General features: G+C 34.4%; 1 protein-coding gene across 1 annotated transcript in view; it reads right to left on the bottom strand.

The window, feature by feature from the left end:
- Nucleotides 1-16,099, bottom strand: part of LYPLAL1 (lysophospholipase like 1) — a 43,385-nt gene that overhangs the window by 14,497 nt on the left and 12,789 nt on the right. The window contains exon 3 of the mRNA XM_040460981.1: nt 454-623. Within this exon, the coding sequence (XP_040316915.1) occupies nt 454-623 (170 nt within the window). The remainder of the gene's footprint in view (nt 1-453; nt 624-16,099) is intronic.

Genomic DNA, 16,099 nt, shown 5'->3' with positions numbered 1-16,099 from the left:
ATCCCCTTGGGAAGAGAGATTACTAAAGACATGTTTAATAAAAGTTTATAAATGCCTTATTCCTGTGACACTAACTCTGAAAGGTATACTTTTCATTAATTTTATATTATATTTTGATTGTATACTCTACCTTAATCATGGTAACAGTAGTTTAAGCATATTTATAAAACTCAAGCTAATTAAAATAAAATGTTTTAAAAACTGAAATGAATAATCTTTTAATTGAATATTAAACATGGAATTCTCAAATTAAGTTATTATTAAAGAAAATGAATTAAAGTTTCAGGAGCTGTTAATTTCAATATTTTTAAAACCTTCAATATGTAAACTCATATTTGAAACAATGAACAGGTCAAGTGATATACAGGTGTTTCTAAATAATATTCCAAGTAAAGTTCAATGTATAGAAATAGGCAAGAGTGAAAGAAATTTACTAACATTTAAAGGTCTTACCTACTAATATTCTATTCTTCTTGATGCCACTTTTTACTTCATCATCAATCAAATCTGTGAGCACTTTACACATTACATTGATGGATTCAAGGTGTTCTGGGCAGTCATTAGATATTTTAAATCTGTCAAACCATACATTGGAGATTCCTCCTTTGATAGGAGTATATGGCCTGTTTAAAACCAGAAAAAAAAAAAGAAGAAAAAAAAGGAAAAGGGAATGTTATTAAAAATGAATGTTTCAATTTCTAAAATACTAGTGTGTTGAATAATTTCATTTTCCTCCAAGTTTTAAAAGTTAAAGAATTCATATTAAAAGCAGCCTCAGGCATACTGCATTAACTTGCCTATAATTACATTGATTCCATTAACATTTACTAATAGTCAACTCATCATCTTTCCTTATTCTCTCCATCTTTTCATATTGATAAATTCTCCAGAAAATCCCCATGAAAAAAGGAATTATACATATAAATTAATATATATATTTACAAATTAATTATAAAATTAATAAATACATAGTGTGCATGCATATATTTTCTTCTGCTCAATTTAAATGACTGATTATTCAGGTCTATTTTTTTTTAATTTGTTTTGATTTGCCTTAGGCCCTTTCTCACCCTCTTGTCCCCCTGTAAATATAGGGTCAATATTTTAGTATTCATAGCTAAGTGAATAATTTTTATCTCTGCAAAAAGTTTAATACCTCAAGAGTGGAAAAAAACATTCACCAAAATGCTTTTAAAAAGTGGTTAATTTGTAGCACTTAAGTATGAAAGATGAGTTCATAATTTAAGAGCTCTCTTGATCTCATCCAGATCATTCTTAGAATGGGGGCTAAATTTTTGTTTAATCAAGAGTTGGAACTTTTATTTTTATCTTCTCAGGAAACTTGAAATCAGAGTTGATCAGGAAACTTGAAATCAGAGTTGAATGGGGGTACAAGTAATCTTTGGAAGCACATGATCATACAGATATTCCATACTGTTTGCATCATTTGGGTCTCAGGCTGGGTGCCTCGTTGGACTCACGTTTTATGTGAGAAGATACTCTAGTTGGGTGCTCTGAATAAAACTGATCTTACATGATGCTTTATATTTACATATAAGGTTGAGATGGTTACAATATTAGTGAAGCTTATTCATTGTGTCAAGGTATTCCAAATGTTCTGTTTTAACCAATTACAGTGGGATTAAGGGTTCCTGTGTTCATGTCCTATGTTGGTAAAGGTAAATGAAGGGAAATGAAAACAATCTTACACGCTCCTCTAAACAAACACAGAGGTACCCAAGGATCTATAAGAATAAACATGGAGAACGAAGGTTTTCCAAAGATGAGGGATAAGAGGATTTGATAAAAGAAACTGTTTTCCACTTGGCCAAATGTTCTTTCCCCTTACATGACAGTGAAAATAGGATTTATGTTCCATGCAAGAAAGCCCTAGAAAACACAACCAGTGCTAAACCTACCCATCATAGGGACTCCTGGGTGGCTCAATTGGTTAAGCATCTGACTCTTGATTTCAGCTGAGGTCATGACCTCACGGTTTTTGAGTTTGAGCCCTGTGTTGGACTCTGCACTGACAGTGTGGAGCCTGCTTGGATTCTCTATTTCCCTCTCTATTTGTCCCCTCTCCGGGCATGCATGCACGTGCGTGCTCCCTCTCGCAAGAATAAACTCAAAAAAAAAAAATAATAATTCAAGCACCCATCATAACAAGAAATCTAAACCAATAATGATCACAGATGCAGAATTCCTCCTATATTTACCACTTTGCCCAACTCAGAGTTAGCTGTTTACTCTCACCCTCCAAAGCGAGTGAAATAAAAGTATGAAATATACAGGTAGAACAACAACAACAACAAAACGGAAGGCTGAAAGACACTGAGATCTGTATGTTCTTTAGTGAAAAACCAAGTAGAACCTCAGTAAACCCTAAAAGCTAGTTAGATTCAATCCTTATTTTCTTATCCACTGGATCAAAAGGACCCCAATGTCTCTGCAGATCTGTCCTTGGGTAATACCCACTCTTTGGGACCAATGGGTGGTACTGAAGACAACAGAACTCATTTTTCTATATTGATCATACCACTCCAAAATAAACCGACATCCACTTTCGGTGCCTGGAAACCAAGAGGATTATATTTGGAAAGTTTCTCAGAGAAACTGAAAGCAATCTAAAAACAAGAGCTCATCTACAAAGGGCCTTGTTTATTTACAAAAACAGAAGAATGTTATAAATGTTACTTTGCAATACACTATCTAAAATCTGAATGTGTATTTTGAGTATCCCTCAAGACAGTACATAAAAACCTACATTTTCTCCTTGTTTATGAAGGTATATGATATTTTGCAAATATGGGAAAGTACATGTGTGTGCTGTTTTGAGGGTTTTCATATAAATCTTACTGATTCTGTGCGCCACTCCACCTCCCCACTGCCCTCCCCCACATCCTGCCCTTCACACTAAGTAAACCATGTTTAGATCTGGAATATACAACCCCGAAGGTGTTTCTTGCACATACATTAAAACATATATCTTTATAGGATATGTTTTACAGCACTATTTTCTTTTCAAATATGAAATAGCCTATTGGCTTTTCTTTTTTTTTTTTTTTTAATTTTTTTTTTCAATGTTTATTTATTTTTGGGACAGAGAGAGACAGAGCATGAACGGGGGAGGGGCAGAGAGAGAGGGAGACACAGAATCGGAAACAGGCTCCAGGCTCTGAGCCATCAGCCCAGAGCCTGACGCGGGGCTCGAACTCACGGACCGCGAGATCGTGACCTGGCTGAAGTCGGACGCTTAACCGACTGCGCCACCCAGGCGCCCCGCCTATTGGCTTTTCTTATGTGCATCATGCTTCCTCCCTTAACAAGACCTTATGGATATCCTTCCATCTGATAGAGTTGGAACTCATCCTTTTAAATGGCTGTATAATTAATACTGATGCTCCACAGTGTCATCAGCCATTCCCCTACTAATGGGCATTTGGTCCTCAGGTTTTAGCCACTAAGAACAGTGCGGCATTAAACATATTTGCATATATATTTTTATGTACTAGGACTTTAATTCCTATGAAAAAGTCCAAGTAACAGAGCTGCTGGATTGAAAGATACAATTTTTATGTTATTAGATGTTTCAAAGTTACTCCCATTAAGGCTGTAAAAAATTCACCTTTATGCAAGAAAAGAGAACATCCTTTTGTCCACAGCCCTAACTGCAATAGGTGCTAACATCCTTTAAAATATTTAAGGGTATCAGCTACAGTTTTAAATCAACTTTCTTGAGGTATAATTCACATACATAAAAGTACATGTTTAAGTATATAAGTCAAAGACCAAACAATGTAATCATCTCCACAATGACACAGAACATTCCCTTTACCTCAGAAAATTCCATCATGGTCCTTTGCTAGCAATTCCCATTTACTTCCCAGGCAAATGCTGAGGGATTTTTATCACGATAGAATAGTGTTTTCTGTTCTAGAACTCAACATCAATGGAATTACCTATTTGTATCATTTGCTATTTTTTTCTACTGTGGTTTAGATTTTATTGCTTTAGAAGAGCACTTGGTCTATAATTGACACTTAAATAGTTGTCATTTGTACTTTATTTTTTAACATCTATTTTTACATATTGACATTATGTATTTATGGTGTCTTTTTAAAAATCAGATAAAAGTAACTGCATTTGATATAGTCTGTCCTTAAAAAACAAAAAAACAACTAAAATTTATAGGTCTCCTGATTTAAGAGGGCTCTTTTCTAATCCATACATGTTTACATATGGAATTCAAAATTTTCTTCTATGATTTTCGTTTTCACTTTTATATTTAAGTCTTGAAATTTCCTGGAATTTATTTCATATATGAAGTGTCATAAGAGTTCAAGTTTGGGGCGCCTGGGTGGCTCAGTCGGTTGAGTGTCCGACTTCGGCTCAGGTCATGATCTCACAGTCTGTGAGTTCGAGCCCCGCGTCAGGCTCTGTGCTGACAGCTCAGAGCCTGGAGCCTGTTTCAGATTCTGTGTCTCCCTCTCTCTCTCTCTCTGACGCTCCTCTGTTCATGCTGTCTCTGTCTCAAAAAAAATAAATAAACGTTAAAAAAAATTAAAAAAAAAGAGTTCAAGTTCATTTTCTCCCATATGGATAATCAATTGCGTCTGTACTACTACTACTAAAAGAAGAAAAAACATCTTTCACAAAGGTGAAATTCCATTTTTTCCATATATTTAATTTTATAGTTCTGACTTATCTAATCTCTCAAAGTAGGTTCTGTGAGAGTTAAGTCCTGATGTCTAACGCGTACTATATATAATAAATGGACTTCTCTCCAATGGATCTGGAATGGTACTAGTTCTGTATTATCCTTGGGGAAATCAAGAAAACAATAACTGAAACCATTTCCTGTGCTTTGTGATTCAGATGAAGAACCCTGGTGGAGAAAGGCTCTATTTTGTTCTACTGATGTATTTACCCATCCTGTGTTAGGATCCTATTGAGTGTATTGAAGTGGCTTTACAGGATGCTCTGAAGTTGAGTAATGCAGTTACTCTCTATCATCATCAAAACCAGTCTCCTTTTCAGACTTGCCCTGCCTCTTCTCAGGCATCCATTCTTTCTCACTTATCTAAGAAATTAATCAAATATTTAGTAATTTTTAAAATGATTTCAAATACTCCTTAAAAGTCCTTGTGGGATTTTAATTAATATTGCATTATTCTATGGGAATTAACACTTGATGACATAAATCTGACATAAGGGAAGATTTTTGCAGACTGAGCTCTTCCCAGGAATTGCCACATTCATATAGGGCTTCTCCTGCATTGTTCTCCAAGCTTTCAATGGGTGCACATGAGATAAAGTTTTCCATCACATTTCTACTAGCACTCCAATAGAACCTACCTCTGCCCTCATTCTGCAGGTCTTCTGACCTCAGAAGCTGCTTGGCTCAAGAGAGGTAAATAAATTGGAATCAGAAGGGGAGAGAACACAGAAAGCATTCAAGCCTCCCACTTCCCAGAATCCCTTTCTGTTATTTAAGAATAACTTTCTTAAAGTACTCTGAAAATGAAAGCAGGTGGTTTCTACTAGTATTAATGTCAGTGTAAGACAAAATGAAATCCCAAACTGTATTCAATTTGTCATTGAAATCAGTGTTCTGAATGAAAACTGAATACACAACACTCACTTTAAAGCTTGAGTTAGACTGTTACTCTTTGGAATTATTTCTACTTCCCTTTTCATTTTATTCTGCTGTTTCTCTAAGTATTTATTTGTCTGTCTAAATACTTAAATAAGGATGATATCATAGGCTAAAATCTGAATCATTCTGGGAACTCAGCCATTAATAGAAAAAAATGACACTCACTTAACTTTTTCTCTTTGACAGGGCCTTCCTTAATCAGAGATAGATGCTCCATGGAGGAGGACTCCCAACGTAAATTTCACCAATACAGTAGTTTTTTATTCTCCCAATTCTCTAAGAAAATTGCAATTTGTTTGAAGGAGATAATTGGGAAAATTTAATGAGATAAATAATAATTTAGAACTTTTTTGTTAAGAAAATGTTATTAAAAATGCATAATTCCATTAATGTTAGACTAACTTTTAAATAAAGCATAAGAGATTGTTTTCTAAAACAGCTAAACAAACTGGCACATATGTTATACTCATTCACCTTTTCCCTCAAATAAATCACTTTATTGGCTGGTATAAGACAGCTCAGACATTACCACAATAAATACATATGCTCGGCAAAGAACATCTGTGTGGCCCTTCAATCAATCAATCAATCAAACACACTGGTAACGTATGAAGCTGGAATAAAATGTCCAAAGTGAAAAAACGAAAGAGCTGACATTCAGCTTGATACCAAGTTCTGTTTTGATCTGTGGTCTCTAAAAGTCATAAAATCAAAAGGTCATTCATGGGGCGCCTGGGTGGCTCAGTCAGTTAAACGTCCGACTTCGGCTCAGGTTATGATCTCGCGGTTCCTGAGTTCAAGCCCCACGTCGGGCTCTGTGCTGACAGCTGGGAGCCTGTTTCAGAGTCTGTGTCTCCCTCTCTCTCCGACCCTCCCCCATTCATGTTCTGTCTCTCTCTGTCTCAAAAATAAATAAACATTAAAAAAAAAAAGGTCATTCATAACCTTTAAGATAAAACACTGCCTGGTTCCATCTTCCTGTGTGTCATGCGACAGCACTTCCGCAGCCATCACCAGGATCACCGGGACCAGTCACATTTCCCTCTGAGTTTTCTTCTGAAAGGACAGCCTCATTATTGATCCAGAGGCTTTGCATCTGATATTCCCTCTACCTGGAACACTCTGTGCCCCATTTCTGCACGGTGGGCTCCCAATGATCATTTAGGTCTCAGCTCAAATGTCCCCTCCTTAGGGAAGCCTTCTTTGACCCTACAACACACACCCACACACACACACACACACTCTCTCTCTCTCCCTCTCTCTCTCCCTGTCTCCCTCTGTCCCATTATCCTATTTAATGGTCTTAACAGAATTTATCACTATTTGAAATTTATAGATTTAGTTGTTCTTTTATTTTCCATTTATCTTTTCCACAGCAATCCCCTCAGTGCTAAGAACAAGCATTTGTTGAATGATGAATGTCAATAATCATTTGTGACATTAGGGTATAATGTGGGTCAGCTAGAAATAAGAGAATACCTAAAATCAGTTTATTTTTCTCTGAATATCTTTTAATTCTTGTAAAATCCATATTGCAATTTCTAGTAAAAGGTCAAATTTTTCTTTAGCTGCTTAAAAAAAAAAGTTTCTAAGAAAAAGTTTTTACATACTAATGGGTATTTAAATGTACTGTTGAAAATAATTACCAAAGAAGTAAAACTATTTCTTCAAAATAGCTGTTTTGAGTAGGGTTCCTTATCAGTAAAGTGTACTTCAATTACATATCTCCTGGTATCAGGAGAGTGATCTTCATACTGGGCTTCAGACAGGAATCGAATCCCAAGTGATAGAGTAAAAATGAATCTACTGTTATCTACACCTAAATCAAAAGTACTAGTTTTGGAATACATTTAATAAAAAATATAAACATACATTTCATTGGAAAAATAGTAATCAAAAAGTAGAAGCACTATGCAAATCTTATTATTTTTAGAATTTTTCAAAACACCAAGAGCAATTTATATCATATAAGTCATTAATTGGCTTGTTAAAAAATTGCTATTATTTTTAAGATGGAAATTCTAATAGTAAGCCCCAAACCAAGAAAACCTCTAATTACAAATACAACTAAAGTATGTTACAGAAACAAAAATCTTTATTGAGCACTTCAATTAAACAGAGTCCAAATTAATAATGAAAAAAAAAATGAAGCAATATTTTCCATTTAAATCAACACAGCAAGTTAATTGCTGACTTTTACTTAATATGCCCCTAACTTAGCTGATTAAAAACATCTATTAAATAGGGTTGAGGAGAAGGACTATGTTATAGTCAAATGGCAATTTACAATTTAATCAAAACATACTGACATGCTGTAATAGACCACAACTTGGTAAATATAATAGACTATTGTTCTCCTCTCAAGCTCCTTAAAATATGCATCACTGCTGAAAACAAAAATTATAACCATGTTTTGATAGAGTTTTCAATGTACATAAATGAAATACATATGACAGGCATAACAAGCAGGAGAGATAAAGGAAACTATATGGTTGTAAGCTCCCTGCATTTCATATAAAGTGGTAAGAATCTAACCAGGTGAAGTTTGGTATGTATTTTGTAATCCCTAGAGCAATCAGGAAAAAAAAAAATAAATAAAATGGAATATTAAAATAATTCAAATTATCTATAAAGAAGATAGCACAGGGGAAAAGAGGAACAAAAGCTATAGACTTAAATTCAAACATTATCATTACATTAAATGTAAATGGTCTAAACAAATTGCTTAAAAGACAGAAACTATCACATTGGTTAGAGAGAAAAAACAAAGCTTAAAAACATGATGTCTGTGGGAAACCCACTTTATTTATTTATTTATTTTTTAACATTATTTTTGAGACAGAGAGAGACAGAGCATGAACGGGGGAGGGGCAGAGAGAGAGGGACACACAGAATCGGAAGCAGGCTCCAGGCTCTGGGCCAGAGCCTGACGCGGGGCTCGAACTCACGGACCGCGAGATCGTGACCTGAGCCGAAGTCGGACGCTCAACCGACTGAGCCACCCAGGCGCCCCGGGAAACCCACTTTAAATACGGATTGGTTACAAGTAATAAAAAGGTAAAAAAAATACATATTATAATATTGTTTGTTGTGAGTACATAAAAATACAGTTTATCTTAGTATCTTGCTTTTGCATCCTACTGTCTTCTCAAATTCACTTATTTCTAGTAGTTATTTAGATTCTTTGTGATGTTTGTGTAAATAGCCATATTATCTGAGAATAAAGGCAGTGTTACTTTTCTCTCTCAACCTTTATTCTTTTTATTTCATTGTCTTGCCTTATTGTACATGTTTGAACACCCATACAATGTTGAACAGAATCAAGGACCTCCTTCCTGTGTAATCTTAGAGGGGAAGGATTCAGTATTTCATCATTAAGTATGATGTTTGTTGCAAGAGTTTTTCTATGCACCTTTTATTATGTTGAGGAAATTTCATTCTTTGCCTAATTAGGTAAGGGTTTTCTTTATGAATTGGTTACATGTTTTTTCTGTATCCTTTAAGATAAACACAGTTTTTAATCTTTCATTTTGTTAACATAGTGATTACACTGATGGATTTTCAAATGTTCCTGGGATAAACCCCACCTGGTCATAATGTATTATCCATTTTATACATAGCTGAATTTGATTTGCTAGTATTATTTTAAGTTAAGTTAAATTAAGGAATTCTATATGTTCATGAGGGATATTGATTTGTAGTTTTCTTTTCTTTAACATATTTGTAAAGTTTTGTTATCAGAGCTATAATGGTCTCTTAATATGTGTCACAAAATGTTCCCATTTCCTGAGTTTGTGTTATTTTTCCTTCAATTGTTCAATAAAATTTATTAATGGAATTATCTGGACCTGAAGTTTTCTTGTGTGAAGGTTCTAATAATGAATTCAATTTTTTTATGAGAGTATTCAGACTTTTTGTTTCAGTTTTGATCATTTGTGTTTTTCATGGCACTTGTATCTTTTCTCTAATTGTTCAACTTTACTGCCATAAAGTTATTCAGGATAATTCCTTTCATTGCCTTCAGAATTTATATTGATATCCTTTATTTCATTTCATATTTAGCAATTTTGTTAATATCCAAATGTTTTGGAGTATTATAGTTATCTTATTGCTGCTGATTTCTAATTCCATCCCATTCCTGTCACAGAAAATATTCTGTACAATTTCAGTCTTTTGATACTTATTGGTACTTATATTATGGTCTTCCATATAATCTCTTGGTGACTATCCTATGAGCATTTTTGTGGAGTTCTATAATGTCAATGTTCAAGGTGGTTATAGTACTAATTAAATTTTATATCCACTTAGCCATTATTTTTCTAAGTTGTTATTAGATCCTGAAGAATGGGTATTAAAATCTGCAACCAAGATTGTAGATTAATCTACTTCTTCCTTTAGTTCTGTCAGTTATAAACAATATTATTAAGTACATGCCCATGCAGGATTATTGTCTTCCTCCTTAATAGCTACTTTTCGCTTATAAATGTTCATTTTTATAACTGATAATGTCTTGAAGTATACTTTATTTAATAATAAAATAGTATGTAACCTTCCCAACGTTTATTGTGTATTCAGCTCTCTTTTCCCCTCCTTTTACTTTCTTTCAATTAGTGTTTTTTTCAAAACTTAAAAAAAAAATTAGTATCTCAAATAATCTCAAACACGTAAGTAAGAAAGATATTTTAAAAAGCTATGTCCTGCAAAACTGTTTTTAAAAATCCATTTCAATTTAACCTACATTTTCCAAAGTAATAGCTTTCAAATTCTGATGCAGAAAAACTACAGAGAGTCAGGTCACACCCAAAAATTTGCTTCAGTCTTCAGAAGTGGGAAGGAAGATTCTATAATCTTTCTTTTCCCCACAAATATGATAGTACACTTGAGTACAGATGGCTGGTACACACTTTAAATCTACCTCATCAAAAGTAGTGCTCCTTAAAATGCAAATTACGATCTCTATCTCCTACCTACTCAATCCGAATCTAAAAGGTCATAACCTAAAAATCCACATTTTAATAACTGCCCAGATGATTCTTATCGTGAACAATGTATTTTAAAAACAACTGCCTTCCAGTTTAGACTTCCAATTTTCAATTTAACTGTAGAGTTTTAAAAAAATCCTTCTAAATGGGTGCTAACTCATGAACAGCAGGCTAGTATGCTAAATTTAAAATGCCCCAAACAAAACACATTTGCATGTTCAATCTCTACAATTTTCTCATAGATTCCCTACCTTCACATCACCACCTCTCCCTTTCCCTAATTTTCAATATTTCCCAGTCTCTGCTCTGTGAATTTCTCTTGAATTGACTGCTTGTGTTCCATTTCCCCCACAGTGACCTTGTTCAGACTTTTATGATTGCTAGACCAGTGGATCTCACCTTTGGCTGCATACGAGAATCAGAAATGAAGCTTTTAAAAATCTTTCTGCTTTGGCCACATCCCAAACCAATTAAATCAAACTCTCCGGGGGTAACAACCAGATGGAGTTGCAGATAAAATACAGGACACCAATTAAATTTTAATTTCAGATAAACAATAAATACTTTTTCAGTATAAGTATGTCCCAGATATTGTTTCTATATTTGGTAAATAATTCTGGCAACTCCACACTCTAGCATCTGTAAGACTTTAATTGCTGAAACGTAGGTACAGGCTCAAGTCAAATATATAACCTATTGTGAGTTGGGGTTTAAAAATTCTGAGGGGTGCCTGGATGGCTCAGTCAGTTGAGTGTCTTGACTTCAGCTTAGGTCATGATCTCCCGGTTCGTGGGTTCAAGCCCCACATCAGGCTCTGTGCTGACAGCTCAGAGCCTGAAGCCTGCTTCAGATTCTGTGTCTCCCCCTCTCTCTGCACCTCCCTGCTCATGCTCTGTCTCTCTCAAGAATAAACATTAAACAATTTTTTTAATTAAAAAAAATAAAAAATTCTGAAAGCTATTCCTTTAGATCAGGGGTCAGCAAACTTTTCCTGTAAAAGCCATGGAGCAAATACCTTAGGCTCTGTGGATCATATAGTCTCTTTGGCAACTACTGTACTCTGCTTTATAGTACAAAAGTAACCAGCGACAACGTGTTAATGAGAGTGTGGCTGTATTCCAATAAAACTTTATTTATAAAAATAGGGGGGTGGCCATATTTAACCCACAGGCTGTAGTTTGCTGACTCTATTCTAGACTATCAGATCATTTCAGATCTCCACTTTGTTATTCAATATATTCATTATTTTTCTCAGCTTTACATCACCTGGAAATTTGAACAGTACGAAAATAAAACTCATGTGTATGAAAATAAAACTAACTCAAATAGTCCTTGAAAATACAACCCAGAAGCATACGTCTGGAAAATTTCTTCAAGGATTATCAGTAATTAATTCTTTGGATGATATTTCTATATCCTGCCACAAGGATATCATAGACTACTATTAATAACATTTATTGAGTGCTTATGTCAGACATCATGTTGAGAAATTTACATACATATTCAATAACATTATATATTCTCACAATGACTCCTTGAGGTAGATACAATTATGACCTCCATTTTGCACTTCAGGAAATTGGGACACCATTAGAGAAGTGAAATACCTTGCTCAAGATCTTAGAGCATTAAGTAGAGAAATCTAGATTCAAACATAGGTCTGCCTAATCCAAAGATCAGATTCTTAACTACTGTACCACAGTAATTCCATCTATCCTTAATAGGCTACTTATTTTGGATAGTTCTCTGACCTACTGGTCTAACACTGCAGCAAAAAATCTGAGTATTACATTACTGGTTCTTATCTACACTGCATAAAATCTGAAGGGAACTAAAATTCAAAAAGTTAATGACTGTAAGGGATTTTAGAGTCTAATCCAATCTGTTCATTTTAGACCTGTGAAAATTAAGACCCAGAACTGATGAATTCTTCACTGACAGCCTTAACAATTTTACTTTAAATAGGAATTAGATGACATATATTTTTTTAATTTTGTTAACGTTTATTTACTTTTTGAGAGACAGAGCATGAGATGGGGAGGGGACAAAGAGAGAGAGGGAGTCACAGATTCCGAAGCAGGCTCTAGGCTCCGTGAGCTGTCAGCACAGAGCCTGACGTGGGGCTCGAACTCATGAACCACGAGATCATGACCTGAGCCAAAGTCAGATGCTTAACCGACTGAGCCACCCAGGCACCACTAGATGACATATTTCTAAAGGTCTTCACTTTTCCTCCTTAACCGAAGTATTGGTTTCTCAAAGATTCCACATTGTATATAGCATTTATCAGAATGTTAATTCAAAGTAATCAGAAGGAATAACGAGCAGATTTATTGTTTACTTATTACTGTTTTTGTCACTCAATGTAACATAACCTTTACTTTTATTAATATGTAATACGTTTAAATATAAATGGCACAAAAAATGAATAAAACATAAATGTGACTATACATATATTTCCAAAGCTTATATCCATTAATGAACCTCAGAATCAATCGACAGATTAGTACTCTGTTCCTGTTTTGATACTTCTCTATGTTTTTCTTTTTAGTTTGTTATCTTTTAAGAGGCTGTTAAATTATAAAGTAGGTATCATTGTAAAGACAACAATTTTGTGATCAAGAAAAAATATTTAAAGAATTCTGAGTTGGGGGGCACCTGGGTGGCTCAGTTGATTGAGCCTCTGATTCTTGATTTCAGCTCAGGTCATGTTCTTGTGGTTCATGAGATCCAGCCTTGCACTGGGCTCTGCACTGACAGCACAGAGCCTGCTTGGGATTCTCTCTCTTCCTCTCTGCTCCACCTTGCTCATGCTCGCTCTTTCTCTCTTTCTCTCTCTCTCAAAATAAATAAACTTAAAAAAATAAAGAGAAAAAAAGAATTTTAAGTGTACAAGGGAAAAAAAAATCACATAGCTCTCTTCTTATCTAAACACATTAGGTGAGTAAACAGCTAAGCTGAATTAGTGATATTGAAAGCACTGTTTATTGGATAGCTGTTAACCGTTAGAGACTCTCAGTAACAAAATTAGAATCTGTTTTTAAAATAAATGAATGCTTGCAAGTGTTAGTTGAAATGGGTATCCTGATACACTGCTGGTAATGATGCAAACTGTCTATTCTTAGAATACAATTTAGGAGAATTAATCCCCTAAACAAAAAGGAATTGGCTTTAAGGCCAAAATGTTCCTCTAGGACAAATTTTTATTAACTATATTTATACACAATCACCACTAATAGTCCTAATATCTGAGGGCATTATGGCTGGACATTCTGAACAGTGTGGAAAAGGGATACCAAAAACAGGCCAGATTGTGAACAGGAGAGAATACATAACTACCAAATATAATTTCATGGGAAAAAACTAAGAAATGATAATTCGTGTGACCGAAGAGTAAGTCTAAAAGTATGAAAACCCTTAAAATGTATTACATTTTAATTCACCATGAAACTAAGAAAGCATCATCACCAATTCCAACAAGATAATAAAATATTATTGAATTGTAAACACTATCTGATGTCTTAACTACCTCAATACAATGCCTTTCATACCTATGTACTTAAGTAAAAATAATCTTGAAATACATTAAAACAGAAGGAAAATGGCACCAACCAAAACTGCAATAAGATGTAAGGTGAATTCAGATTGCAAAATCCTCAGGCAACAGAGATGTGGTTCATGCTTTAAAATTAAAAATAAATTTATTAAAACGAATAAAGTTTCTAATTGCTCTGGGTTTCTGAGACAACTAGAATTAAAACTTGCTGATATCTGAACTATCATAGACTAAAAGAAAAATGATTTCACAGTAATGTTGAAACAGATTTTCTAATATGATAAAATATTGAACCAGTTCTTGCTTGTAATACTTGCTTGTTATAAGAGCCCTTCCAACATTTAGAAGATCACAAAGTCAAAAGGTTTGGAGCCATTGGTAATCCTTGATCATGTGACATTGGATTTCCAATATGGAAAAGGACCAATGAAATACAGCAGAGCTACAGAATGTACAACTTGCCAAATATTTAAACAAAATAACTTCGCTAGGTTGGTTGAGAGTGCTGGTATTCATGATTGAAAGCAATAAACATATTTTACAAACTTACTTGATTTTTAAATTGATAGCAAATTAAATGGCATTACTATCCTTAATTATATATGTCTCACTTCACTGTTTAATTTGATACCTCTAATCATGAATAGGGGTCTGAAATGTAATACTCCACAATGCAGACATATATATTCTTTCTGAAAATTGTTTGAAAAGCTCCTTAATTCCTTAATAGGAAATTGCAAATTGTATTTAATTGTGAGGGTTTTATTTCTTCATCTTAGGAATCCTAGAACTAGTGAAAACAAGGAAGCAAAACTTCACAATTCCATGCTCTCAATCAAGAGTAAATTTTGAAGAAAAGTGGAATTTTGTATTTAATGTTTCTGACCTTGAGTAATTAAATCTAAAAATAAAGAAAGCCTAGTACATAAAGACCTGTTCTTAGGTACAATCTCAACTTCTTTTTGTATTGATTCAAAGACAATGATGCCATTCATACTTTAAGTACCTCAGATATTTGTTTTTCTAAAATATAAACAGCTGATCACACTGCAACATTATTTTTTTTCCTAACAGAGAACCAGGATACTAATCATCTAGTATAAGTGGGACAGAGGTGTAATTTAAAGCAGGGTTTCTCAACCTAGGCACCCCTGAGATTTGGGGCTGGCTAATGCTCTGTCATGGGGTCTGTCCCATGCAGTAGAAGGTGTATAGCAGTAACCCTGGCCTCTACCCAGGAGACGCCAGTTGCCTCTTATGCTGCTCCTCCCGCCAGCTGTGACCACCAAAAAACGTCTCCCAACATCGCAAATGTTCTCTGAGGGAGAGTCACCCTTGCTTGAGAATGAATAATTTAAATCACCTCATCATTAAAAAAAAGGAAATCTTACAAGTTCAAGAACTGTCAGTCATGAGAAATTTAGGTAAAAATGATGAATTGATCTAGAACAGTTGCCCCTAGCATACTATAAACGTATGGGAACTCCTTTTAAAAGTCTAAAATTACATTGTCCAAAATGGTAGCTCCTAGACACATATACCTATAGAGCATTTAAAAAATGTAGCTAGTGTAACCAGTTACTGAACTTTTACGTTTATTTAATATAATGTTTTATTTAAGTATAACTAACATACAGTGTTATATCCATTTCAGGTACGCAACATGATTCAACAATTCTATACATTACTCATAAAGTGCGGTCACCATCTGTCATTAAATGTTATTACATTATTGGCTATATTCCCTATGTTGTACTTTTCATCTCTGTGACTTATTTATTTTATAACTGGAAATTAGTACCTTTTAATCCCATTTATCTATGTCACAGACCCTCCACCCACCTCCCCTCTGTATTTAAGAGTCTGTTTTTGGGGCGCCTGGGTGGCGCAGTCGGTTAAGCG

This window comes from Herpailurus yagouaroundi, unplaced genomic scaffold (assembly GCF_014898765.1).
Source record: "Herpailurus yagouaroundi ecotype Mexico unplaced genomic scaffold, PumYag 253, whole genome shotgun sequence".
NCBI classification, from domain to species: domain Eukaryota; kingdom Metazoa; phylum Chordata; class Mammalia; order Carnivora; family Felidae; genus Herpailurus; species Herpailurus yagouaroundi.
The sequence above is the reverse complement of the archived record's forward strand: the minus strand, read 5'-3'. Positions and strand labels throughout refer to the sequence as shown.